Source organism: Myotis daubentonii, chromosome 13 (genome assembly GCF_963259705.1).
Source record: "Myotis daubentonii chromosome 13, mMyoDau2.1, whole genome shotgun sequence".
Lineage (NCBI taxonomy): Eukaryota > Metazoa > Chordata > Mammalia > Chiroptera > Vespertilionidae > Myotis > Myotis daubentonii.
The window spans coordinates 2865536-2892045 of NC_081852.1; the positions used below are offsets into that span (position 1 = coordinate 2865536).

The 26510-nt window shown below is 44.0% G+C and overlaps 1 protein-coding gene across 15 annotated transcripts in view; it reads left to right on the forward strand.

Annotated features, from left to right (window-relative positions):
* CCSER2 (coiled-coil serine rich protein 2) overlaps positions 1–26510 on the forward strand; it is a 215282-nt gene that overhangs the window by 32320 nt on the left and 156452 nt on the right. For 14 of the 15 annotated variants that reach the window (XR_009448331.1, XR_009448332.1, XR_009448330.1 and 11 more), the window contains 2 exons: positions 13477–14923; positions 16554–16750. The exons of the other annotated variant lie outside the window; for it this stretch is intronic. Coding sequence is in view for 11 of the 14 variants with exons in the window: in XM_059662022.1 (XP_059518005.1) it covers positions 13516–14923; positions 16554–16750 (1605 nt within the window). In the remaining 3 variants the exon portion in view is untranslated. The remainder of the gene's footprint in view (positions 1–13476; positions 14924–16553; positions 16751–26510) is intronic. 15 annotated transcript variants of the gene reach the window in all.

A 26510-nucleotide genomic window follows, 5' to 3' on the forward strand; every position in this document is an offset into this window, starting at 1 on the left:
TGCAGCAGGACTTGCCTCTGTGGGGCTTTGGTGCTCACTCAGTCTGCCCCTTGAGTGTGTTGCTTGTGGATGTGTTAGAGTTAACCTGCTATGGTCTGAAGCTGTCTACTGGGTGCACTGATTCTGGGGCCTCATGAGAGGTATAAAGTCAGGCACTGCCTATTCTCTGCCTGGGCCTTCTGGCACAATAGAGTGATCTGCAGGTGGCTGCTACTTGCTCTGGGCTTGGAGGTCCTCAGGAGATACCAACCTGTGAACCTTGGCAAGCTGTTGCTAGTGCCAGGCCTGGGGCCACTTATCCAGAGGTATGGGGCACACTGAGTCCAGCTGCTACTTATTTGAGAGATTTTTAGGAAAATCTGAAGCCTGAGCCAGTTCAGGTCATTCAGATGGAAAAGCCACTGCAGACAGCTTAGGTGGGGCTGCAAATTGGTGGGTTCCAGGGTAGGGGGTCATTAGTCAATGAGGCTGGTCCTGAGGCAGCCAAGGCCCTCACTTGTCTGGTCATGCTGCTTTTCTGGGCTTGGAGCTAAAATACAACTGAGGCCTAGATGTTATCTTTAGGGAGGAAAAGGTCAAGGGGGAAATCACCAGGGTGGGGCAGACAGTGTGGGTCAGGCTGATGGAAACTCAGATATGGTGCCTGCCAGTCAGCTCTGTGGTGGGGGAGGTTTCAGCATAGAAACAGTGACCTCTGCAAGCACTTTTGTCTTGGAGAAAGCTGCCCCACCTCTTGCCCTCATGCTAGACAATTTAGTTCCTTCCTGTATGTCCCTGGATGCTTTCAAGCTGCTGTCCCTGGTCTGGAGCTCAGAGGGAGTCCAAGTAAGTCCATGCACCAGCTCTTTAAGAGAAACTGCCTGTGTCTTCAGCTGCCTTCTCACCCTCAATCCCCGCTGGTTTTTACAGCCTGAAGTTACAGGGTCTTCTTTTCCCAACTCTGGAACGCTGGGCTGACTATTCTGGTGTGGGGCAGGGACCCCTTACTCCTCACGGGAGGCCTCCACAGCCAAGACATGCCTTCGATTAAAAACAGCACAGTGGAGCCCTAGCCGGTTTGGCTCAGTGGATAGAGCATCAGCCTGTGGACTGAAGGGTCCTGGGTTTGGTTCTAGTCAAGGGCACAGGCCTGGGTTGCGGTCTTGGTCCCCAGTAGGGGATGTGCAGGAGGCAGCCAATCAGCGATGCTCCCTCATCACTGATGTTTCTCTCTTTCCTTCTCCCTTCCTCTCTGAAATCAATAAAGATGTGTTTAAAACAACAACAACAATGAAAAAAAACAGCACAGTGGGTGTCAGACCAGCCCATTCTGTGCTTCCTCCCCTCCTACCAGTCTCAGTGTGATTTCCTCTTTTAGTCTCTAGTTGCAGGGTTTCCATTCATCTAGATTTCAGGTAGTTCTGAATGATGGTTGTTCTGAATTTTAGTTGTAATTTTAATGTGGTTGTGGGAGGATGTGCCTTTACATATGCTGCCATCTTGGTTCTTCCTCCCATTACAATATTATTGACTACTAGAGGCCCAGTGCACAAAATTTGTGCAAGGGGGGGGTGGGTTCCCCTCAGCCCAGCCTGCACCCTCTCCAATCCGGGACCCCTTGGAGGATGTATGACTGCTGGTTTACACCATCTTGTGTGGGTGTGAGGGTTAAATTGGCAGTTAGACATCCTTCTCACAATCCTGGACTGCTGGCTCCTAATTGCTCACCTGCTGCCTGCCTGGCCACCCCTAACTGCCCCCCGCAGCCAGCCTGATCGCTCTTCACTGCCTCTGTTTGTTGGCCTAGTTGCCCCTAACTGCCCCCCGCTGCCTGCCAGGTCTCTCCCAACTCCCCCCTCCCTGCTGGCCTGGTTGGTCCTAACTGCCCCCCCTGCCAGCCTGGTAACCCCCAACTACACCCCCCTGCCAGCCTGGTTGCCCCCAACTGCCCCCCCTGCTGGCCTGGTTGCCCCACGCAGCCTGCTGTTCAGTCGTTTGGTCATCCCTCACTAACCCCCCTGCCGGCCCGGTAGTAGGCAGCCATCTTGTGAGGGTGTGAGGGTTAATTTGCATATTGCCTCTTTATTATATAGGCTATTAAACCCTGTGATGTGTACATTAGATCTGCATGACTCATTTATTTTATAAACAAAGTTTGTACCTATTATTCCCCTTCACCTTTTTCACCCATCCCCCGACCCCAGCCATCTCTGGTCATCATCAGTTTGCTCTCTGTATCTATGAGTTTGTTTCTATTTTGAAATGTGTAATTTTTATATTGTTACTGTTTTTCAGGAGGCTCTGGTAACTTTTTTCTTCTAATTTTTCATACTTGTGTTTGGTGGCTATATTTTTTTCTCTCAGAGTTAAATTGAGCATCTTCTTCAGCTTTCTTTTGTCAACCCCCACCCTTTTCCTCATATTCTTCTAAAAGTTAACTGAAGTGTTGATTTCTTAAAAAATAGATTATTCTTTGTTTTTTTCATTGAAATAGGCTTTATAGTTACTTTGAATAATTCTTAAATATTTTTTTCTCTTTCTATTCTATACACGTTTATACTTATAGAAACAAATTTTCTCATTTGTGTTCCATGAATAGTTCTTGAATATTTTTTATTGTTAAATTTGATTGTTTCCTTCCCTACTCATTACAAAACTAAACACTTCAGTTACATATTTTTTTCCTGCAGTTTTTCACCTCCATGATCTCGGCTGTCTCTTCCAGCAGTGGAGAAGGTACTGGGAAAAGAATGGGGTAGTCAGTTCTATTCTAGTATTTTCATTTACAACAAAACTTGCTTGTTATAAAACAATAAGTTGATGTCAGAAAAGCAGCACAACCAGACAAGTGAGGGCCTTGGCTGCCTCAGGACCAGCCTCATTGACTAATGACCTCCTGCCCTGGCACCGACCAAGACAGTGGAGACGATGACCCTGAAAGAGCACCCCTAAAGGCTGATGACTGTTCTATTGAGACCCTCCCCTGAGAGCTCCCCTGAGATTCCCACCTGTAAGGAAGAGATAAATATGCTCAGGGCAAAGAACCTAGTGTGCATTCTCCCTCCAAGGAGCATGGCTGTGCCATTCCCGCCTCCTCTCCTTCCCCCACAGGCATGTATTCCCTCATCTCTAAGGGACACAGGAGACTTGCAACCAGGGGAGTAATGGGCAGCACCAGCAGCTCGTCCCAGGCTCACCCCCTGTCTCCCTTAAGACCCCCCTTTCTCAGACTTCTCAGTGAGCCAAAGCAGCCTAGGCTTGCCTGTTGATTCTTCTATGCCTCCCTTGCTTCGCTGTCCTAAGTCTATTTTTGCTGCCATCATGGACCCAGTACCCTTTGGCTCAGTGCTGTGTAGCCCTTCCCTTGGGATATCCTCATCCCCCATCCCCCTTTCCTTAAAGAAATTCAGTTTTTCTTTATTCACCATCTGAGATGGCTGTTTAGCCTGCCTGCTTATCACCAACTGAATCTTTCAATGAGCAGTTTGAAAACATAGGTTTATTGAGTGCAGCTTAAGAAAATGAATTGGAGAGAGGCCATTAGGGCAATAGTTAAATTTCAGTCCTGGTCCCACTACTTATTAGTTGTGTAACCTTGGGAAAAGTATTTAACTCCTCTGTATTTAGTTTTTTTGTTTGTAAAGTACAGATTATATTTACATCATAAAGTAGTTGCTACATAGGTTAATATATATCAAACCCTTAGAATACTGCCTAAGGCAGCAGTCGCCAGTCTTTCAGACCTCATGGACCACCAGTGGTCCACGGACTACCGGTTGGTGACCGCTGGCCTAAGGTATGGTAAGAGCTATAAAACAGTTAGCTGCCGTTGCTGTTGCTATTTCTGTGGCTGCTTCTACTACCCTCCTCACCATATTGAGTGCCACTGAGTCGGCTTCAGTAGTTTTGGTTCTTTATTATCTGTATGAACTTGGACAAGGTACTTACTTTGCAAACCTCAGTTTCTTCATCTCTGAAATGGAAGTAAATGTACCCATCCTGTGTTATAATGAAGTTAAGATATGATAATTCTTATAAACTGCTTAGCATAATGCTATGTACATACTGTTCTTAATAAAGTTAGCTATTATCATTTAGGTCCCTCACAGTCATGTTTTCCCTTTTGTCTTCAGCACGGACAATTAAGTCCTTCCATCTTCCTGGTCCCAGAGGAAGGAGAGTTTCTGGCCTAGGTCAGGGAGACACTGCATAGCCTACTTTCCACAGGGGTTCCTGTCTCTTGGGCTGTTGGCCCGAGCCAACCCCAAAACATCATTCATTTGTATACACTGATGTCTGTGATGTGTTACACTCTGTGCTAGATGCTGAGAATTTTAAAAACAGGTTTTAATTAAGATATTGATTATATAATTTTCATATGCTATATTTTTGAGATTATTTGTATTGCCCAAGTTCCCCATGCTCTTGCTGGTTGAGTTTGCTCATAATATTTAGTAAGACCTAGTCCCTGCTTTCTCCAGTCTCATTTAGCTGCAAGCACAGTTCCCACACCCTGCAGTCTCAGCCAGTCCTGACTGAGGTGGGGAGTGGGGCCTGGAGTCAGTGTGGCTAGTGTAGCTGCACAGTTCAGTGTTCCAGGGCTTGAGCCCTGAGCAATGTGCTTGTAAGTCTGTAACCTTTTTCTTGACTCAGCTGTAAATCAGAACCTCTGCATTGTTTTCCTGTTTAGCATTCCAGTTCTCAAAACAGGACTGTAAGCTTACCTTTTTCTTATATCCTGTTGGATCTTGCTCCAACTATTGTTCCTACCATTTTTTTTTTTTTTTTTAATTTCAGAGAGGCGGGGAGGGGAGAGAGAGAGAAACATCAGTGATGAGAGAGGATCACTGATCTGGCTGCCTCCTGCATATCCCACATCAGGGATCAAGCCCGCAACCTAGGCATGTGCCCCCGACTGGAATCGAGCCAGGGACTCTTCAGTCTGCAGGCCGATGCTCTATCCACTGAGCCAAACCGGCCAGGGCCCCACCATTTTTTTTATTTATTTTTATTTTTTTAAAAAAATATATTTTATTGATTTCCCACAGAGAGGAAGGGAGAGAGACAGAGAGCCAGAAACATCGATGAGAGAGAAACACTGATCAGCTGCCTCCTGCACACCCCCCACTGGGGATGTGCCCGCAACCCAGGTACATGCCCCTGACCGGAATCGAACCTGGGACCTTCCAGTCCGCAAGCCGACGCTCTATCCACTGAGCCAAACCGGCTTCGGCAATTTTTAACCTCCTTTTTAGCTTTTCCCCTGCATCTTAGAAACAGTATCAGTACTCTGGATATTGATTAAATGCTGTTAACTAGTGTGAAGATTTTTAAAAAAATATTTATTATTGAGAGTATTACAGATGTTGCCCTCTCCCCCCCCCCCCCCAAATACTCCCTTCCACCCAGTTCCCACCCCACCCCAGGCCTTCACTAACCTATTATCTGTGTCCATGGGTTATGCATATTGAATATAAGTTCTTTGGTTAATCTCTTCTCCCCACCCACCCTTCCTTCTGAGATTCGTCATTCTGTTCATTTATTTTGATTTTTAGATTCAATTGCTTTTTTTTATAAATTAAATCTTTATTGTTCAGATTATTACAGTTGTTCCTCTTTTTCCCCCCCATAACTCCCCTTAGATTCAATTGTTGATAGATATGTATTTATTGCCATTTTATTGTTCATATTTTTAATCTTTTTTTTTTTTTTTCTTAAAAAAGACCCTTCAACATTTCATGTAATACTGGTTTGGTTGGTGATGAACTTCTTTAGTTTTTTTCTTGTCTGGGAAGCTCTTTATCTGACCTTCAATTCTAAATGATAGCTTTGCTGGGTAGAGTAATCTTGGTTGTAGGTCCTTGCTATTTATCACTTTGAATATTTCATTGCAGCTGTCTACATCCAAAGCAGAAGTGGAAGTTTTATCTTCCTATAAATGGAATGATGACATATGTACTTTTAAGGCCTGCATCCTCTTGCAGTCCAGGACCCCTAGGGGGATGTCCCCCTGCTGGCTTAGGCCCGCTCCCTGGGCGAATGGGCTTAAGCTGGCAGTCTGACATACCTCTGGCAGCCCAGGAGCCCTAGGGGGATGTCCGACTAACAGCTTAAGCCACAGTTGGACATCCTTAGCGCTGCTGAGGAGGCGGGAGAGGTTCCCGCCACAGCTGCTGTGCTTGCAGCTGTCAGCCCGGCTTGTGGCTAAGTGGAGCTCCCCCTGTGGGAGTGCACTGACTAGCAGGGGACAGCTCCTGCATTGAGCGTCTACCCCCTGATGGTCAGTGTGTGTTATAGCGACTAGTCGTTCCCTGTAGTTCCGCTGTTAGGGTCAATTTGCATATTACCCTTTTATTATATAGGATATTTAGGTGCGCTTATATTGGGTGCATATATGTTTTCAGGGATATAGCATCTTGTTGGATCAATCCCTTTGGTATTATGTAGTGAACTTCATTGTCTCTTGTGATGGCCTTCATTTTGAAGTCTATTTTTTCAGATATGAGTATTGCTACCCAGCTTTTCTTTTTGTTTCCATTTGCATGGAAATTATTTTTTCTCATCCCTTCACTTTCATTCTGTGTGAGTCTTTTGTTCTGAGTGGATCTCTTGTAGACATAAATAGTTGGGTCATGTTTTTATATTCTTCAGCTACTTGATGTCTTTTGATTGGGTCATTTAATCTATTTACAGTTAAGGTTATTATTGATAGGAAGCTATTTAATGCCATTTTTTATTCTCTCTCTCTCTCTCTCTCTCTCTCTCTCTCTCTCTCTTTCTTCTAACCTTTAGCATTTCTTGTAATGCTATTTTGGTGGTAATGAATGCCTTTAGTCTTCTTTTATCTAGTAAGCTCTTTTCTTTTGCCTTAGATTTTAAATGATAGCTTTGCTTGATAGAGCATTCTTGATTGCAGGTTCTTGCTTTCCATTACTTTGAATATTCGTGCCAATTTCTGACTTGCTTCTGTTGAGAGATCTGCTGATAGCCTTATGGGCACTCCTTTGTAGGTGACTGACTGTTTCTGTCTTGCTGCCTTTAAGATTTTCTCTGTGTGTTTAACCTTGGCCATTTTAATTATGATGTGTCTTGGTGTGGGTCCCTTTGTGTTTATTTTGTTTGGGACTTTGTGCTTTCTGAACTTTTGTCACATTTTCCTTAACGAGGCTAGGTCATTATTTCTGTCATTAATTCTTTAAACAGGTTCTCTATCCCTTGTTCATTTTCTTCTCCTATGATGCGGATGTTAAGTTTCATGTTGTCCTAACGTTCCTTTAAACTATCCTCCTGCTTTTTAATTATTTTGTCTTTTTTTCTGTTCTGTTTGAATGATTTATTTTTTCTATTTTGTCTTGTAGTTCACTGATCCTACCCTCTGTTTTGTCCCATTGACTGGGAATTCCTTCCAGTGTATTCTGTATTTCGATATGGCATTCTTCATTTTTGACTGATTATTTTTTCATGGTTTCTATATTCTTCATGCTGTTGTTCTCACATTATTCTGAATTCTCTGTCTGATAAAATTGCATGCCTCTATTTCATTTAGCTCTTTTTCTGGATTTTCCTCCTGTTCTTTAATTAGGGGCTTATTTTTTTATCTCCCCATTTTACTGTCTCTTTGTGTTTATGTCTATGTTTCAGATAGTAACTCTCTGCTCCCAGTCTTGGTGGGGTGACTTGTAGGTGTTCCAGAAATGCAGTCTCCTTGATCTCCTCACCTGGGTGCTCTAGGAGTGACTCTTGTGTGGTTTGTTTGGACCTTCCTGTTGTAATTAGGTCTTGATTGCTGATGGCCCTTTCCTGGTTGCGATTGACCCTCAGGCTGGGTTACTATGAGGCTCAACCCGGACCATGGTGTGTAAACTGCTGTGCAGGTGCCATCTTGAGGTGTCTTGATGGGCTGAGGCACAATTATTAACTCTTCAGGCTGGGTGTCTTTAGAGGTAAACCTTTATTACTATGTATGTGATGGTATCCTGGGGCTTCCCCCAAGGCACGCTTGTTCCCAGCAGGTCAGGGGCCTACTGGGCCACCTTTGGGCGTGTCATTTGTTTGTTTAGTTGGTTCGATTTCTGGTGTGGTCTGAGGCCCAACATTCGTTGTGATGGTTATGAGTCCTTTAGGTTCTTTTGGGTGGGTTTCAGATGCAGGTTGCTGTCAGATGTTGTATGTAACTGGTCTTGGGCTGCCTGTGTGTAGTCACCACTCTGTTCACTGTTGGTGTCTGCCTCTGCTAGACCTGTGTGTTCATGGGAGGGACCAGTCTGTGTAAATGGATTGGTTTCTTTTAGCTGAGAGCTGGGGGCAGGTCTGTGGTGGTTCTGAGGCTCCTTGAGCTCTGCCTCCACCTGTCAGCTACTTCTTCCCCCTGAAGTTGCCTGGTCTTCCTCCAGTGCCTTTAGAACAAAGTCTTTAGGGTGGACCCAGGCTAGCCTAGCTCTGGCTAGTGCCCTGCCCCCCTGCTTAGAGATTACAGTCAGGCACTCCATGAGGGGAAATTAGTCTCTGCTTCAAAGCCAGACTCCTCAGTTTCTACCAGAGACTCCAATTCGAGTTCCCCCTAAGGTGTCCTGCTGCAGGCTCAGGCTGAGTCCAGCCTGCAGTCTTCTCTGCAGGAGCAGTTCCAGCTGCCCTGGGCTCAGGGGGATTGAGGAAAAGAGTCTCTGGGTGAGGATGTTGCCAGCCCAGCCTGAAGGAGGAATAAGCACTTCCTCCTGGTCCCAGACAGTAACCTCTGAGGTCTCATACTTGGAATGGCCCATTCTGAGCTGCTCCCTTTCCCCCACAGAACTGCGACCGGTGAGGGTACCCAGTGAGGGTCTCTGGGACTTCACAAAGCAAACCGGTCTCCTTTTGGGAGTGGTGTTTGCATCCTTCAGGGCAGGAAGACAGGTTCTATCTCGCCTTCCCAAGGCTGCCTGGCTGAACTCACAGGGAATTTGGATCAGCCTCCCCACAGTGCAGTTACAAAGCCCAACCAACACTTGCTTATCCATCTCCCTGATAGAAGTCTTCTCAGGGGATACAGTTCAAAAATCCCAGCTCTGCGTGGAACCAGTGCCCGCATGCCACAGGTCCAAGCAGGAGGGGTTAGAAAACAGCCCCGTGCAGGACTCGGATCTCTCCAAGCTGCTGATCTCAGCAAAATGGGGGCTGACATTCCCAGCTCCACTAGTCCTCTCAACTCTCCTCAGTGCAGCCCCCACATCCCCAACCTGGCCTGCTCCTCTGTGCTGCTAACCCCACAGGACTGAGCAGTCTGGGAGGTTCCACAAGTGGGGGAAGAGGTTCCAACCCCGCACCTGAGGTGGGAGAATCCTTTCCTGTTTCCCAAAGCCAAACAGTTTAGTCACTATCTGGGGCTCTGCACATGCCTTTCAAGAAAGTAGAGGGTCTTTCAAGATCATTGCTGGGTGCAGCCCACAGGCCCCTCAATGGACCCAAACATTGCAGTGCAGCCTTTCCAGTAGTCAGACCCCAGAGTGAACTTCTCGGCTGGGCTGTTCCTTCACTGGGAGGGTGGGTCCCAGTCTCCCAGGCACACAGAGTTTCCCTGGTTCCTTCTGCCCATGTAACATGTTACGTGGGCTCTTATTCCAGTCTCTGCTGCTCTGGGTTTTGGATCCCTGCGTGGGGTTGAGACCCCACACTCCCAAGGGGAGGGAGCTTTGCAGGCAACATCATTGGGCCTCTCAGCTGGAGCACTTGCTCCAGGGGGCTCCCCCTTTCCACGACTCCCCTCCTCTTGCTAGTCTATACACTGTTTCTTCAGTGCTCCTTAGTTATATGTCCAGTCAGCTACACTTCCCTTGGTTTTTCAAGTTGATTGTGCAATATTTTACCTGTAAATCCAGTCCCTGGCTGGGAGCAAGCACATGCAGCCTCCAGTTTCTCTGCAGCCATCTTCAGTCATTGAGGTTGTGTTTTATTAAATGTATATTCTTAGTAGGTTGTTCTCTGTTACAAAGAACTGTTAATGTAAAAACATTCAAACCTGTAAAGAATTTTTGTGAGTTTATTTGAGCTACACTGTCAACAATTTCCGGGAAGCAGAAATTCAATGGATTGGGGATAATGCTCCAGAGCAGTGGTTGCCAACGGGTGGTCCGCGAACCACTGGTGGTCCGTGAGGTCCGAAAGGTTGGCGACCGCTGCTCCAGAGAATGGTTGTTTTTTCACCTTGTTTTATACCTTATGTCAAAGGAGGCGTGGGTTACTTGAAGTCCATTGGCAATAGATTAGGGAGGCGGGAGAAAGCGAAGTGGCAGCGGGGGTGGGGGGTGCCTCTGGGATTGGATAGAAAGTAAAATGACAGACACATTACTTAGGTGAGCACAGGATAGTTAACAGTCAACAATTAACATGATAGCAATAACTGAAGGAATTTGTGATATCTGTCCTGGTGCCCAGACACATTTGTGCCTCAAGGGGTCCAGAAAAAGGGGAGTTACAAGTTACCCAGACATTTCAAGGATATGTTATCTTAGATGCAAAAAGACACATAAGGTAAAGGTTGATCTTGTCAGGGAAGGTATCGGCCTAGGAGTGACTACCCACCATAACTGCTTTTAGTTAAAGTTTAATTTCAGACCATCCTTTGTGGTGACTTTAGGTCTCTGAGTTTGCAAGCCTGCCATGCGGGCCTCTCCTGAGCTTGTCAGGTTAGCATGTGGCCCCTTTCGTCCACAGAACGCACTGGGGATTTCCTTACGTTCCTTTTTATGTCATCTTTCAGATTGGGCTCTTTCTTTGTTTCTCTTGCTATGGTCATTTGTTTCTCCCCTTCTTTTCACCCCTTGTTTGTACAGTTGAATGGCCATTCCTTCTTCTCTTGCTGGTAAAGGCTTAGATAAGGAGGACAAGATTGTGTATTTGCCCTGATATGCTATGGGTTCATTCCCCCACGCCTTTCCCACCTTAGCTGTGACTTTGTTTCCTCCTTTCACTGTGCCCCCTGAATATACTTTGAAGCATTGTGTGGTTCTCGGTTTTCTGTTTAGTATAAGGTGGTATTGGGGGGATAGCTCTGCTGGTGCCTCAGGCTCTCCTTCCTGTGTCTGTCCTGGCCTGTCTCCATCCTGCTGAGATGTAGAGTATTTTCAGGGGCTCCAGACCCTTCCCTCAACTTAGAATTAAACAGGTTCTGGTGCCCACTAGGCCTCAGCTGAGGCTTTCCCCTGGACCTTTCTGGGGCATGCAAAATTGGATATTTCTATCCAAACTGGAAGATAGTCATTAAAACTTTCAAGTTTTACTCCCTCACCCATTTTTCTCATTACTGCTTCCAGGCAGTGTAATCAGGCAAGGATAGGAGCCAGACCATACTGCATACTGTACAGAATCTTGCTGGCCACTACTTTCTTTTTTTTTGATTAATTTTCTCCATCACCGTTGATCTCCTCTGTACCCTCCTACACCCATTCCTCTCCCCCTGCAATCACTATACTGTTGTCCCTATCCATGAATTCTTTTTCTTTTTTTCCTTTTTTTGCTCAATCCCTCTACCTCCCAGCAACCCTCCCTTCCCCCCCACAGCTGTGGAGGTTCTTAGTTTAAAGTTTCTTGTTGGCAGCTGGTGGTTTTTTGTTTGTTTGTTTTTAAATCCTCACCAGAAGACATGTTTCCATTGATTTTAGAGAGAGAGGAAGGAAGAGAGAAAAATATTGATGTGATAGAGAAACATCGATTGGTTGGGGATTGAACCCGCAACCTGGAGTATGTGCCCTGACCTGGAATTGAACCATGACCCTTTAGTGCACACAATGATGCTCCAATCAACTGAGCCACACTGGCCAGGGCAGCTGGATTTTGGCTAAAAAAAGAATGCACACACATTCACATATGTATATATATTTTTCCATTTTATTAGTTATTGGGGACAGGAAATTTGATAATTCTGCTTCAGCCTACCATCTTTACTTGAAAGTCTGTGTGATTTCCTAAGTATTATTTTTGACATAACTAATAACACATATGCACTTTAGAAACTTGATAATTCTAAAGGTCAGGGATGACATGGAACCAAATTTTTAATTAAATAAAATTAACAAATTAAAGACAATATAAGATAGTAAGCTTAAAATATCAGTGACCGTAAAGCATGCATATTTCTTTCATTTGCATTTTCTCTTGTGCGTGCTTTTATAAAATTTGCATATAACTGCAATGAAAATATAATGACCATATTATATTTCTGTTAATGTTAGGGTAAACATTTTAATATTTCTATCTCATCTTTATAACCTCATCATATGACACATCATAATTTATTAAGCAGTTACTCAAATAGAAGAAACTGTTGTTTCTAGTTTTATGTTTTTGTGTGTGCATTTAACCTTTTTTGTGTTTATTGTTTCATAAAATAAATTGGAAAGGTTCAGATTAATGGACTAACCAACTCTATTAAATCATTATACTTCTTACACTGGCACTAAACAGAGTGTCTATTTATATTACTGGATAAAAATTATTTTGAGATTGTTGCTTAAAATGACAGCTGAGCCCTAACCGGTTTTCACTCAGTGGGTAGAGCATCGGCCTGTGGACTGAAGGGTCCCAGGTTCGATTCTGGTCAAGGACATGTACCTTGGCTGTGGGCACATCCCCAGTAGGGGGTGTGCAGGAGGCAGCTGATTGATGTTTCTCTCTCATCAATGTTTCTAACTCTCTATCCCTCTCCCTTCCTCTCTGTAAAAAATCAATAAAATATATTTAAAAAAATGACAGCTGATATCTCAGCCTTTAATGCTATCAGACTTTTGGTGCTGTTGTATTCTTTTTCTACATTCTTCCAATGACTTGAATAATAAAAGTTTAAAAAATGTATTATAGTTTCCATAATGTATCATGTATGCTTATAAAAAAAATCACTTTAGTATTTTTAAAGGAGATATTACCCAAAGTGAAAAAAGTAATTTGGGTAAAAATTAAAATATATGCTATAGAAGTATGTTTTTTGTTGCTCTTTTAAATAGTCTTTGGTAGTCTAATTTTATTATTGATTTTGCTATCATCCATAGTCTAGGTTTATAAAAGTGTTCATTTTCTCCTATCATAAAGTTAAATTTAATTATTGCATTCAATATTTATTAAGAGTCTTATAAGAATCACTAGAGGCCTGATGCATGAAATTCATGCATGGGTAGGGTCCCTAGGCCTGGCCGGTGATCAGGGACGATCTGCGGTGCAATGGGTGGGGGAGGGGATGGCTCTCTCCCTGTAGGCATCCACCTTAGCTGGACTGGGGCCTGCTGGCTGGGGGCAGCTCCTGTGTTGAGCATATGCCCCCTGGTGGTCAGTGCATGTCATAGCGACCAGTTGTTTCACCAGTTGTTCTGCTGTTTGGTTAATTTGCATATTGGGCTTTTATTATATAGGATGAGTAGCTTTTGGGCTTTGCTGTATTTAACTATATAAGAATATGCATTCACATTATGTAACAATCAATGTAATTATCCTTATTTAGGAATGTTTAATCTATTTTTATTCTCTCCTCAGATTCTGTCAAATTTTAAGAACAAATGTACCATATAGCTCATGGAAGAAAAAACACAAATCAAGACATATTTGGGTTCCAAGTTGCCAAAGTATGGAACAAAATCTGTAAGAAGTACACTGCAGCCAATGCCAAGTGGGACACCTGTTAATTTATTGGGAACTTCCAAAACTAGCAGCATCAAAAGTTACATCAAAAATAATGGCTCTGATTGTCCATCATCCCATTCATTTAATTGGAGAACAACAGCTAAGTACCAACTTAGTGCACCAAGTGCTGAGGAACCTAATGATACTCAAAGTTCACATGATAAAGTAATTGATCCTGAAAAACATGCACCTGCTCAAGGAATGTTTGCTAAAAATGGGATAAAGGGAGATTTGAAGAGTGTTTCTTTTACATCAAACTTAGCGAAGCCGTCCACTATGTTTGTGTCATCTACAGAGGAATTAAAACAAAAGTCTTTGTCTGGACCATCCGGTTTGGGTAAATTCACCAAAGGCACGATATTAGGAAGGACTTCATATTCTCTAGTCAGTGCTCCAACATCGCAGTTGAGTGGGTTCTATGTGAATCGATCAGCTGGTAGCATAAAGAGGCCTAGAGCAAACTCCTGTGCTACCAGAAGCAGTTCTGGAGAAAGCTTAGCACACACCCTAGATAATATGAAATCTCTTACTTGTGAAAAAATGGTAAGGTCACAGAGTTTTTCACATTCCATTCAGAATTCATTCTTTCCACCTTCATCTATAACCAGATCACATTCCTTCAGTAGAGCTGCAGATCTTAAGCCTTATCAGAACCAACATCTACCCATTAGAATGCCTCTGAGGGCAAGTATGCTAACAAGAAATTCCCAGCAGTCTGACGTACTCAGTGGGCATGAACATTTAGGGTATGGATTTAATAGGCCTTATGCTGCTGGTGGAAAGAAGTTGGCTTTATCAAATGGCCCAGGTGTAACTTCCACTTTGGGTTATAGGATGGTTCATCCCTCTCTACTGAAATCTAGCCGATCTCCATTTTCTGGGACTATCACAGTTGATGGTAATAAAAATTCACCTGCTAGCACATGTGTAGGGGAAGATACTGGACTTTTGGCTAAGGACAGAGCTACCAACAAGGACCAAGGACTAATTGAAAATAGTGATAGAACAGAAAATGGCCAGACCATGAAGCATGATGCTAAAATTAGATACCTGAGTGATGATGTGGATGACATTTCCTTATCTTCTTTGTCATCTTCTGATAAGAATGATTTAAGTGAAGACTTTAGTGATGATTTTATAGACATAGAAGACTCCAACAGAACTAGAATAACTCCAGAGGAAATTTCTCTCAAAGAAGAAAAGCATGAGCATATACCAACAAAGGATACAGTTGATTCCCCCAAGGAAAATGAAAAATGCTTCAGTAAAACTGATGACTGGATAGATATAAGTGTCTCTGGTAAATATTAATATCCTTAAGTTTATTTGCTTTCTCCTAGATTATATAACTGAAGTTATATTTAGGGTTATCTTCTGATTAAGTCCACGAAACTATCAAATTCATGGAGGGATGGATCTAGATAAAGTAGAAATAGGGCAACATTTTCCTTTCTTGTGACTTTTGTTCTCCATTGTATTTTTCACTTTATGTAGAACAGCAGTGAAAACATTCTTCTCCTAAGGTTTCTTACCTTTTTCTTTCTTGGGCATCCTACACAGGCTTATTCTTACCTACTTCAAAAGGTCCCTCTCCCCCCACTTCTCCCAACAGGTGGCATGCCATTTTAAACCATATCTTTTCTTAGGGGTAGTAAATCATTGCTATTTGTTATGAGTGAAGTTATACCAAAGGTAAATGAGCAATTATGTCTAATCTAAAGAATTTTCTTATCCTAGGAAATTTTAATTTTTTTAATGGAAAACTTAGATTTCTTGTTATAGCAAACTTTTTATAGTTAATATTTTTTAAAAATATATATTTATTGATTTCAGAGAGGAAGAGAGAGGGAGAGAGAGATAGAAACATCAATGATGAGAAGGAATCATTGATTGGCTGTGTCCTGCACGACCCCCACTGGGGATTGAGCCCACAACCCGGGCATGTGACCTTGACTGTAATCAAACCTGGGACCCTTCAGTAGTCCACAAGCTGATGCTCTGTCTACTGAGCCAAACCAGCCAGGGCCATAGTTAATACTTTCAGAGGACTTTTATTTTTTTAATTGAGGAAAGTGAGATGGCACATGTTAAACATTCCCTTATTTTTGGTTATCTTAGCACTAAATGCCACAGAAAATTTATCCGTGTGCTCAAATAGCCTAAAAATAGAGCAAACTGAAGGGATAGGGTAAGGCATGTGGCCTGGTCAAGGCACTAGGCCAGTGATGGTGAACCTTTTGATCTTGGCATGTCAGCATTTTGAAAAACCCTAACTTAACTCTGGTGCCATGTCACATATAGAAATTTTTTGATATTTGCAACCATAGTAAAACAAAGACTTATATTTGATATTTATTTTATATATTTAAATTCCATTTAACAAAGAAAAGTCAAACAAAAAAATGAGTTTGCGTGTCACCTCTGACACGTGTGTCATAGGTTCGCCATCATTGCACTAGGCCATACTTAGAGATGTACATAACCCTTGACTGCCTGAGAATCTTCTAGTTAGGAATGACTGCCTGAACAACTTTTTTCCTTATAAGGAGGCAACTGCAAACTTAAATGATATACATGGAGGAAGGAGTTTCCTAGCCAGTGCTTAAATGTAAATATATTAGGAACTATTAAAGGAATATTAGGCTTTACTTACATTTTTAGAAATGTTGCAGAAGTGAAAGATGGCTCAGTGAATTTTCTTTATATTAGGAAATATTTCAGTAGGTTATTTTTGAAATTTTACCTCTGGATTTATTTATTGTTTAGAAGTTAGAAAATGCTACATTTATTCATGCTTTTTGCTATAATATATCACATTTTTATTTTATAATATTTATAAAAATAAGTGATATTATTGGAACCTGAGAACTAATTATATTTTTGTGAATTAATAACTGTTTTCTCTCTCTTTTAAAAAAAATCAATCGAAGACAGGAGTGAATGTACAAAACATACTTCTGGGAGTAACTTGATTTCACCAGATACAGATTACAGAGCTGGTTCTTCCTTTGAACTCTCTCCATCTGATAGCTCTGATGGAACATACATGTGGGATGAAGAGGGCTTGGAGCCCATTGGAAATGTCCACCCAGTTGGGAGCTATGAGTCCTCTGAAATGAACAGCATAGTACGTATGGTTTCTATACACTTTTGGAACGGTTTATCTTACTGTAGAGAGACTTGTGATACTGACGGGGTTATTTTTAAGGTACTGAATTAACTCTCCAAGTTTGAGAATGGAAATTTATATATGTTAAAGGCCTATAAAACATCTGATCTTTATACACAGTAAAGCATATATTTGTGTCACGTGACATGTGAATTAAATATACTTTTATTCCTTTGTAATACATATATACCTATATGTGTGTATACATATATATATACACACACATACATACATAGAGACATCAAGGTAGGCTAATGCTTCTCAGAGTTGCGGGGGGCAATGTCAAGAGACATTTTTGGTTCTCACAAAGTGGGGGTCGTGCAGGAGGGAGCTGATCATGCTGCTTCATGTTCTGTAATGCAGTGGTCACCATTCTTTCGGACCTCTTGGACCATCAGTGGTCCGCAGACCACCAGTTGGCGACCACTGCTAATGCACAGAATAGCACCCACAGCAAAGTCATATCCTACCCAAGATGTCAGTAGTGCTTCTTTTGAGAAACCCTAGCCCGTGGTCGGCAAATTGCGGCTCGCGAGCCACATGCAGCTCTTTGGCCCCGTCAGTGTGGCTCTTCCTAAGCCTTAGGAGTACCCTAATTAAGTTAATAACAATGTACCTACCTATATAGTTTAAGTTTAAAAAATTTGGGTCTCAAAAGAAATTTCAATCGTCGTACTGTTGATATTTGGCTCTGTTGACTAATGAGTTTGCCGACCACTGCTCTAGGCTCAGGTAACATTATGAGCCAACTGTCAGGGCTTAATCAATAAAAAATTATTTTTTACTTTTACAAAGTCAGTTGTAGGTATGAACAACTCTTGAGTAGCTGTCTTAAGTGTTGTAAGCTGTCTTAACCTTGGGGCTTTACCGTCTCCTTTTGAGGTTCTGTCTTGTCATTGTGGTAGAGGAAGAGTGCCTAAAGGTCTAAAATGTGCAGTTACTTGCTTTGGCCTGCAGATGGCACATAGAATTTTCACGTTAAAACTATTGATCCAAAATAATGTTATGTACTAAGAAAATTTCCAGTTGTCTGAAAGGCATGAAGCAGATATGGATGAGTACCAGAAGACCTGCTATGCATCCATACATGCAAATTTTAAGAAACATTACAAGTAATGTGTACGATATGCTCTATGAGTAAAGTGTAGTTGGTATATTTAAAGTGACTCATTGTACTTACTCAGTATATACTAGTAAATATATGGTTTTCCAGTAGGTGTATAGGAAATTGGTAAGCTTTGTGCATATATTAAATTCCAAATAGATTTCAGGCAATGTAATTTTATTGTTAATCCTCACTAGAGGGTATATATTTTTTTCCATTGATTTTCAGAGAGAGTGGAAGGAGGGGGGAGGTAAGAGAGAGGGGGGTCAAGAAGAGAGAGACAGACAGACATTGATTGGTTCTCTCCTGCACACACCCCAGCTGGGCCTGGGGTTCGAACCTGCAACCCAGGTATGTGTGATGTGCAGGCCGATACTCTAACTACTGTACCATGTTGTCCAGGGCCAGGCAATGTAATTCTTTATACTCATACTAGTGACCCAGCACGCAAAATCGCACGAGACCCAGACCCACGGGAAATTGCATGAGACCCGGGACCCCTGAGTCCCGCTGGCATCATAGGACTCCCCCGAGTCCCAGCGCGCCACAGGACCTAGAGTCAAGTCCCTGCCCACCACCTGCGCATGCCTCGCTGCACACGCAGCCTCCTGGTGACTCGTCTTTGGTTGTTACAGCGTTACGACCACTGGGTTTTTATTATATAGACTAGAGACCTGGTGCATGAAATTCGTGCATGGGCAGGGAGTCCCCTCAGCCCAGCCTGCACCCTCTCCAATCCGGGACCCCTTGGGGGATGTCCGAATGCCGGGCCTAAACCGGCAGTCGGACATCTCTCTCACAATCCAGGAACTCTGGCTCCTAACTGCTCACCTGCCTGCCTGCCTGATTGCCCCTAACTTGCCCCCCTGCCAGCCTGATCACCCCTGACTGCCTCTGCCTGCCGACCTGATTGCCCCTAACTGCCCCCCCTGCCAACCTGGTTGCCCCCAACTGCCTCCCTCCGCTGGCCTGGTTGCCCCTAACTGCCCCCCCCCCCACCTGCCAGCCTGGTTGCCCCTTACTGCCCCCCCTGCTGGCCTGGTCTCCCCCAACTCCCCCGCTCTGCTGGCAAGGTCACACCTAACTGCCCCCCCCCCCACCCTCCAGCCTGGTTGCCCCAACTGCCCCCCCCTGCTGGCCTGGTCACCCCTCACTGGCTCCCCTGCCAGCCTGTGGCCCCCAACAGCCCCCACTGCCGGCCTGGTCATCCCTCACTAACCCTCCCTGCCGGCCTGGTCACCTCACTGCAGTGTACTGCTCAGTTGTTTGGTTTCCTCACTAAACCCCCCTGACAGCCTGGTCACCTCACACAGCCTGCTGCTCAGTCGTTTGGTTATCCCTCACTAACCACCCTGCCGGCCTTGTCGCCCCACTCAGCATGTTCAGTCGTCCATTCGGTTGTTTCAGATGTGATGGCCCTGGCTCTTTATATATATAGACTAGAGGCCTGGTGCACAAAAATCTGTGCACTCGGGGGCAGGGGGTGGGGATCCCTCAGCCCGGCCTGTGCCCTCTCGCAGTCTGGTACCCCTCGGGAGATAACGACCTGCTGGCTTAGGCCTGCTCCCAGGTGGCAGAGGGCAGGCCCAATCCCTAGGTGCAGCCCCTGGTCGGGCTCAGAGCAGGGCCGATTGGGGAGTTGGGGCGCCGCCCCCTGTCATGCACAGAACAGGGCGGATCGGGAGGTTGCGATGCCACCCTCAGTCATGCTAAGGGTAGGGCCAATTGGGGGGTTGGGGCACTGCCCCCATCACACTCAAGGCAGGATCGATGGGGAGGTTGCGGCGCCACCCCGTCACGCACAGAGCAGGGCCCGTCAGGGGGGTTAGGGCTCTGTACCCTGTCACACACAGAGCAGGGTGGATCAGGAGGTTGCGGCGCCGCCCTCTATCACTCACAGAGCAGGGCTGATCAGGGGGTTGGGGCACCGCCACTGTCACACTCAGGGCAGGGCTGATGGGGAGGTTATGGCTCTACCCCATCACACACACAGCAGGGCCCGTGGAGGGGGTGTTGGGGCGCCGCACCCTGTCACACACAGAGCAGGGCCGATCAGGGTGTTGGGGCGCCGCACCCTGTCACACACAGAGCCGCAGGGTGATCAGGGGGTTGGGGAGCTCCCCCCTATCAGGCACAGAGCAGGGCTGATCAGGGGGTTGGGGCGCCTTCCCCTGTCACAAACAGAGCAGGGCAGATAGGGAGGTTGTTTCCCCGCCCCCTGTCACACACAGAGCCGCAGGGCGATCAGGGGGTTTGGGCGCTGCCCCCTGTCACACTGATCCCGGTGCCGGGAGGGCTCTCAGGTCTGCTGATCCCGGTGCTGGGAGGCATATTACCCTTCTTTTACTATATAGGATAGAGGCCTGGTGCACGGGTTGGGGCCAGCTGGTTTGCCCTGAAGGGTGTCCTGGATCAGTGTGGGGGTCCCCACTGGGTTGCCTGGCCAGCCTGAGTGAGGGGATGATGGCTGTTTGCAGCTGGTCACACACCCTTCAGGATGAGGGTCCCCACTGGGGTGCCTGGCCCATCTGGGTGAGGGGCTGAGGGCTGTTTTCAGGCTGGCGGGTGACTGAAGCTCCCAACAGCTCCTTTTTCTTTTTTTTTCTTTTTATTCTGGGCCAGCTTTAGCTCTGGCTCCAGTTCTGAGGCCTCCGCTGCTGAAAGCAGGTATCTGGTTTGTTTGGGTTCTATAATCGAAACACTGTATCAACTCCAGCTCTGAGATCCCTGCAGGCTGAAAGCAGGTTTCTGGGGTTTTGTTTAGCTTCTATATTTGTAACAATGTTTCACACTGCAAGCTCAGAGGCCAGCAAGGCAGGCGGGGAACGTTGGTTTCCTCCGTCACTGAAGCAAGCAAGCCTCATGTTCGCTTCAAGCTGCCTGGCTGCCAGCCGCCATCTTGGATGGCAGTTAATTTGCATATCTCGCTGCTTAGCCAATGCGAAGGGTAGCGGATGTACGCTAATTACCATGTTTCTCTTTTATTAGATAGGATAAACCTGTAACTTGTGAAAAATAGGCATCGTTACCAAAGGCTTAAGTTTCACAATCATAAAGAGGATACAGATTTAATTCAGAAAATCTGTCTCTATCCTTTTAGATAAAGGAAGTTAAGAAAAGAGTATGATTTAGGGCCTTATGTGCTTTCTTATTACTGGGACTTTCTAAAGTGGCTGACTCAAGTAGAAATGAACATTGTGTCCAGCAGATGGCAGCAATAAGCCACTTAGAACCTGACATTTCTTAGAAGGTTCACTATCTTTAGTTCCTCATTGTGCTTTTTGTCTTAAGGCCTCTTTTTTCTGGATAACAGTATATTTCACTACTTTTATTTATATATATTCTAGCCTTTTATTGTCAAACTTTTTGACACATAGCAAGTAGGTTATTTTTTTTAAAATGCAGGCTGTCTTTTCTTTTAACCTGTGAGTTTAGTCCTTCTATGTTTGCATTTATTGATATATTGGGACTTCATTCTACCGTCTTATTTTTATTTAAATCATCTCACTTTTCTGTTTTTTTCTTTTTCCTTTTTTTCCCCCCTAAAATAGTCTACATGAATATCACTAACTTTAAAGTATTCTCATTTTTCTTGGTCACTCCATTGCTTCTCACCAAACGCCTTTCCTGATCCCTATGTCTGTCATCTCTGTGGCCTTCCATTCGCTCCTCCTCCCCTTCAACCACCACCACAGTTGGCTTGTTCTCTACAACAATGCCCGTTTCAATCCAGGTAGAGGTAAGGAGCTTTCAGTGGAATGTAAGTCAAATGGTGTCACTACTAACACAGTTTATTTCAACCCACTATTTAGTACAGTTAATACTGTTTTCATAGCAAGGAAATGCATTGTGGTGCAAGCTCCTTATCTTGTCTTGGATCCTTTGTAGAATGACTTAATTGCATAGCACTTATCTAGAATCTAGGTTATTTTTTTGTTTAATTACAGTGTTTTGTTGAGATATAATTTATATACAGTAAAATGCACAAATCTTTTTCATACAGCACAGGGAATTTTGAAAATTTGTTTATACATATTTAACAGTCATTTACATGTTTCCTGTGCTTTTCAGTCATTCTCTCAAACCCCGCCGCCCCCCAGAGGCACTGTCGGGGTCCAACCCCAGCAGGTCCAGGGGTCCCCAAAGGTGTGGACGGAGTCGGCGAAGAAGGAATGACACGGAGACAGCGTTCAGTTGATCAGCAGCCTAGCCAGGATCTCCAGTCAGGATCTCCAGCCAAGTTCTGGTCTGGATCTCCAGAGAGGTTCTGCCTAGGATCTCCAGTCAGGTTCAGTCACCAGGTTCTAGTCAGGCTCTCCTGCCAATCTCCGCAGTCAGGTTCAGTCCAGGATCCCCTGCCATGCTCTCTCGCCAGGCTTTGCCTCCAAGCTCCGAGGCCAGTCCCTGTCCAGGATCCTCCGGCATGCTCTCTCCAGCGAAGTTCTTCTGTTTCTAGAGAACGTTCTGTGTAGGTTCTGTGCCTAGGCTCTGTCTCTCTTGGTCCTGTCTTCCAAGCCCTGTGTTCTTGATTCTGTGTCTGAAGTTCTGTCTCTCTGTCTGGTTCTGTGTTCTGAGTTCTGTCTCTTTCTGTCTTGTTACATCTGTATTTATACCAGTTGACTCAATCCCATCAATCTCTATTACAAAGGTTAGGGCGTTTCTTATCTCCATTCCAGGGAGAAAAGATTATGTAGTTTAAGCATGATTGTTCGGAGTTAAAGGGATTAATTACCCGCCTGGCACTTAGTTGAGGGGTTTTATTCCCTCCCTAACTTCAGGGGAAAATCCCTACCTGGGGATTCAACCTTTCTCGGAGAGGTGACCTTGGTTAAAACACAGTGCCAAGAAGGTGAGCAGACATATTAAGAACCGTATGCCATATATGCCAGGTCCCTTGAAACAGCAAGGATGGACCGGCTCCCGGCAAATTCCCCCTTTTTTATTTTTTAAAAGCAAGCATTAAAAAGAAAAACCTCAAATGCTCTCTTATATCCATTTTAAGAGTAGGATTGGCGCTTTCCACTATTACCTGAGTCCTGATCTATCATCCCAGGGAGAGCTTGCCAATCCTGCACTTTCCCAGGGTAGAAAGGCTGCAGTGGGGTTAAGGATAAGGCTCCTTGGGCCTACCTTCTCCCATGCCATTACATTTACCTTTCCTTCCTCAGAAAAGCATGGACATACTTCTTGTATAAAACGTTCTGTCTGACTGGGAGTAACCTTAATTCCTCTGCTAGCAAGCATATATGTTAAAAGATCAATACAGAGTCTTTTTTCTTTAGACTCAGTATGGCACATCTTCTTAATCTAAAGATCAATACAGAGTCTTTTTTCTTTAGACTCAGTATGGCACATCTTCTTAATCTAAAGTTCAATACAGAGTCTTCTTTCTTTGGACTCAGTATGGCACATCTTCTTAATCTAAAGATCAATACAGAGTCTTCTTTCTTTGGACTCAGTATGGCACATCTTCTCAATCTAAGTTCTGTACTATCCACCTTCTTACCCTATTTATCCTCTATAGGGGGTCTGTAGCACCCTGGTGGAGTCCTATCTGTCCCGAGCGTGGGGGTTCTCAAGGGGGGGGGCTTACCTAGGGGAATTCTGTTCCAGGGGTTCCCAAAGGTGTGGACGGAGTCGGCGAAGACTATCCACCCTTTTCCTATGGTGGAGTCCTATCCGTCCCGAGTGCGGGGCGCTTACCTAGGGGTCCCTGTTCGGGCGCCAGATGCCGGGGTCCAACCCCAGCGGGTCCAGGGGTCCCCAAAGGTGTGGACGGAGTCGGCGAAGAAGGAATGACACGGGGACAGTGTTCAGTTGATCAGCAACCTAGCCAGGATCTCTAGCCCGGATCTCCAGAGAGGTTCTGCTTCGGATCTCCAGCGAGGTTCTGTAGCCATGTTCCCTCGCTAGGTTCTCCAGCCAGGTTCTGTCCAGGCTCTCCAGTCAGGTTCAGTGTCCAGGTTCCAGTCAGGTTCTCCTGCCAATCTCTGTAGTCAGGTTCAGTCCAGGATCCCTTGCCATGTTCTCCCGCTAGGCTCTGTCTCTAGGCTCCGAGGCCAGTCCCTCTCCAGGATCCTCCGGCATGCTCTCTCCAGCGAAGTTCTTTTGTCTCTAGGCTCCGTGTAGGTTCTGTCTTCTTGATTCTGTTCTAAGTTCTGAGTTCAGAAAAGATTATGTAGTTTAAGCATGATTGTTTGTAGTTAAAGGGATTAATTACCCGCCTGGCACTTAGTTGAGGGGTTTTATTCCCTCCCTAACTTCAGGGGAAAATCCCTACCTGGGGATTCAACCTTTCTCGGAGAGGTGACCTTGGTTAAAACACAGTGCCAAGAAGGTGAGCAAACATATTAAGAACCGTATGCCATATATGCCAGGTCCCTTGAAACAGCAAGGATGGACCGGCTCCCGGCAAGGCACCACCACTATTTATATATTTGTTTTTTAAATATGTTTTTATTGATTTTGAGGAAGGGAGTGGAATAGAGAGATCAAAACATTGATGAGAGAGAAACATGGATTGGCTGCCTCCTGCATGCTGCCTACTGGGGATCGAGCTCACAACCTGGGCATGTACCCTGACTGGGAATCGAAACTGCAACCTCTTGGTTCATGAGTCGATGCTCAACCACTGAGCTGCACTGGCAGGGCAGTTTGCCTATTCTTGAATTCCATATAAGTGCAATTATAAACATGTCTATTTCACGTCTGCCTTCTTTGAATAAAGATTATGTATATAGTTATTTGTAGCTTGTTCAGTTTTTGTTAATGTAACACTAGGAGCCCAGTGCGTGATTCGAAATTGCGTGGCGCCGCCCACTCCCTCTCTGGCCCTTGAAGCAGCCACGGCCGGCCGCTGCTGACCAGGTCCTCCCCCAGCACAGACACGGGGAGGCCCCTGCCGCCCTGTCCCCGATGCTGCACAGGCAGCCTCCTCCTGTTCTGTCGACCCATTATAGTGTCCTGGTTAATTAGCATATTTCTGTAATATATATAGAGAGAAATTATATATATATGTGTGTGTGTGTGTGTGTGTGTGTGTGTGTGTGTGTGTATATATATATAAATAAAATATATATATATGGATTCCTTTGTGTGAATGTACTACAACTTAGTATTTTATCCTGCTGTTATGGGCCTATAGTTGTTTCCAGTTTTGGGCTACTACTGCTTTGAAGATTTTGCTACATGGTTTTTGATGAACATTTATACATTTCTCTTGATAAAATATGTAGGCGGGGAAACCCTGGATTATAGACTATATATGTCATCTAAATATACATATATAGAGTGAGACCAAAGTGGTTTCCATGGTGCTTTTACCAGTTTACACTCACTGGTAGTAAATGAGCATTCCAGAAACTCCACTTCCTAGTCAGTCCCTGGCATTGTCTGTCTGTTGCATTTTTGCTATTCTGGTGGGGGTATGGTGTAGTATTGCACTGAGATTTTTGTCTAGTGTTTTGTGGTAACTACTCATAGAACATTTCACTTATGTTTATTTACCATTAGGAGATCTTCTTTTGTGAAGTGCCTTCTGTTGGGTTGTATGTTTTTCTTTTTACTGCTTTGTAGGAATCTTTCATATATTTTGATATAAATCCATTATATACAGTCATACCTCAGAGATATTACAGGTTAGGTTCCAGACCACCACAATAAAGTGAGTTCTAATCTGTTGGCTGGTAGAGGGTCTTGCCTTCAATTTGTAAAAAATACAATATCTGTGAAGCAAACTAAAGTGAGATATGCCTGTGTGGGTGTCACACACATACACATATGTGTATGTATATCAGGGTTACTTTTTAAATGATAGAAGTTTACGATTTTAATACAGTCCAATATAGTATTTTTTCTTTATTGTTAGCACTTTTTTGAATTATGTGAAATTTTTGTTTTTGCTAAAGTCATGAAGATATATTTCAGTGTTTTCTTTTAAAATATTTGTTTTTTAACCTTCATATTTAGAGCCTCAAAGCCATCTGGAAATTATTCCTGTGCATGGTGCGAGGTAGAGGTCAAGATTAATTTTTTTCTTTTTTGAAAACTCATATTTCCCCCCCTCTTATTTTTGTCATAAATGTTTATATATTTCTTGACTTTCTTTTAGTTCTTTGGTCTCTTTGTTTATCCTTATGTCAGTGCTACACTGTTTTAATTACTGTAGCTTTATAAGTATTGATATCTGGTAGTGTAAGTCTTCCATCTTTTTTCTTTTCTAAGATTTGCTTAACTTGCCTTTTTAAAATCTATTTAAATATTAGAATGAAATTGTCAATTTCTGCAAAAAAACCTGCAGGGATTTTGAATGGGATAACACTGAATTAATTGACCAAATTGGGAAAAATTGACATGCTTGCTATAGCGAGTCTTCCAATTCATGGTGTATGCCAATACTTGTTCTATTTATTTGGTATTTTAGAAATATTTTTAACTAATGTTTTGTACTTTTCTGTAGTTTTACACATATCTGATTTATTTTTAGCTATTTGAGTTTGTTGTTATAAATGATACTTTTACATTTTGTTTTTTAAGTTTTTGTTGTATATGCAAATATATTTGATTTTTGTATTTTGACCCATTTTTCCAGTGACCTTGGTAAATTCACTTATC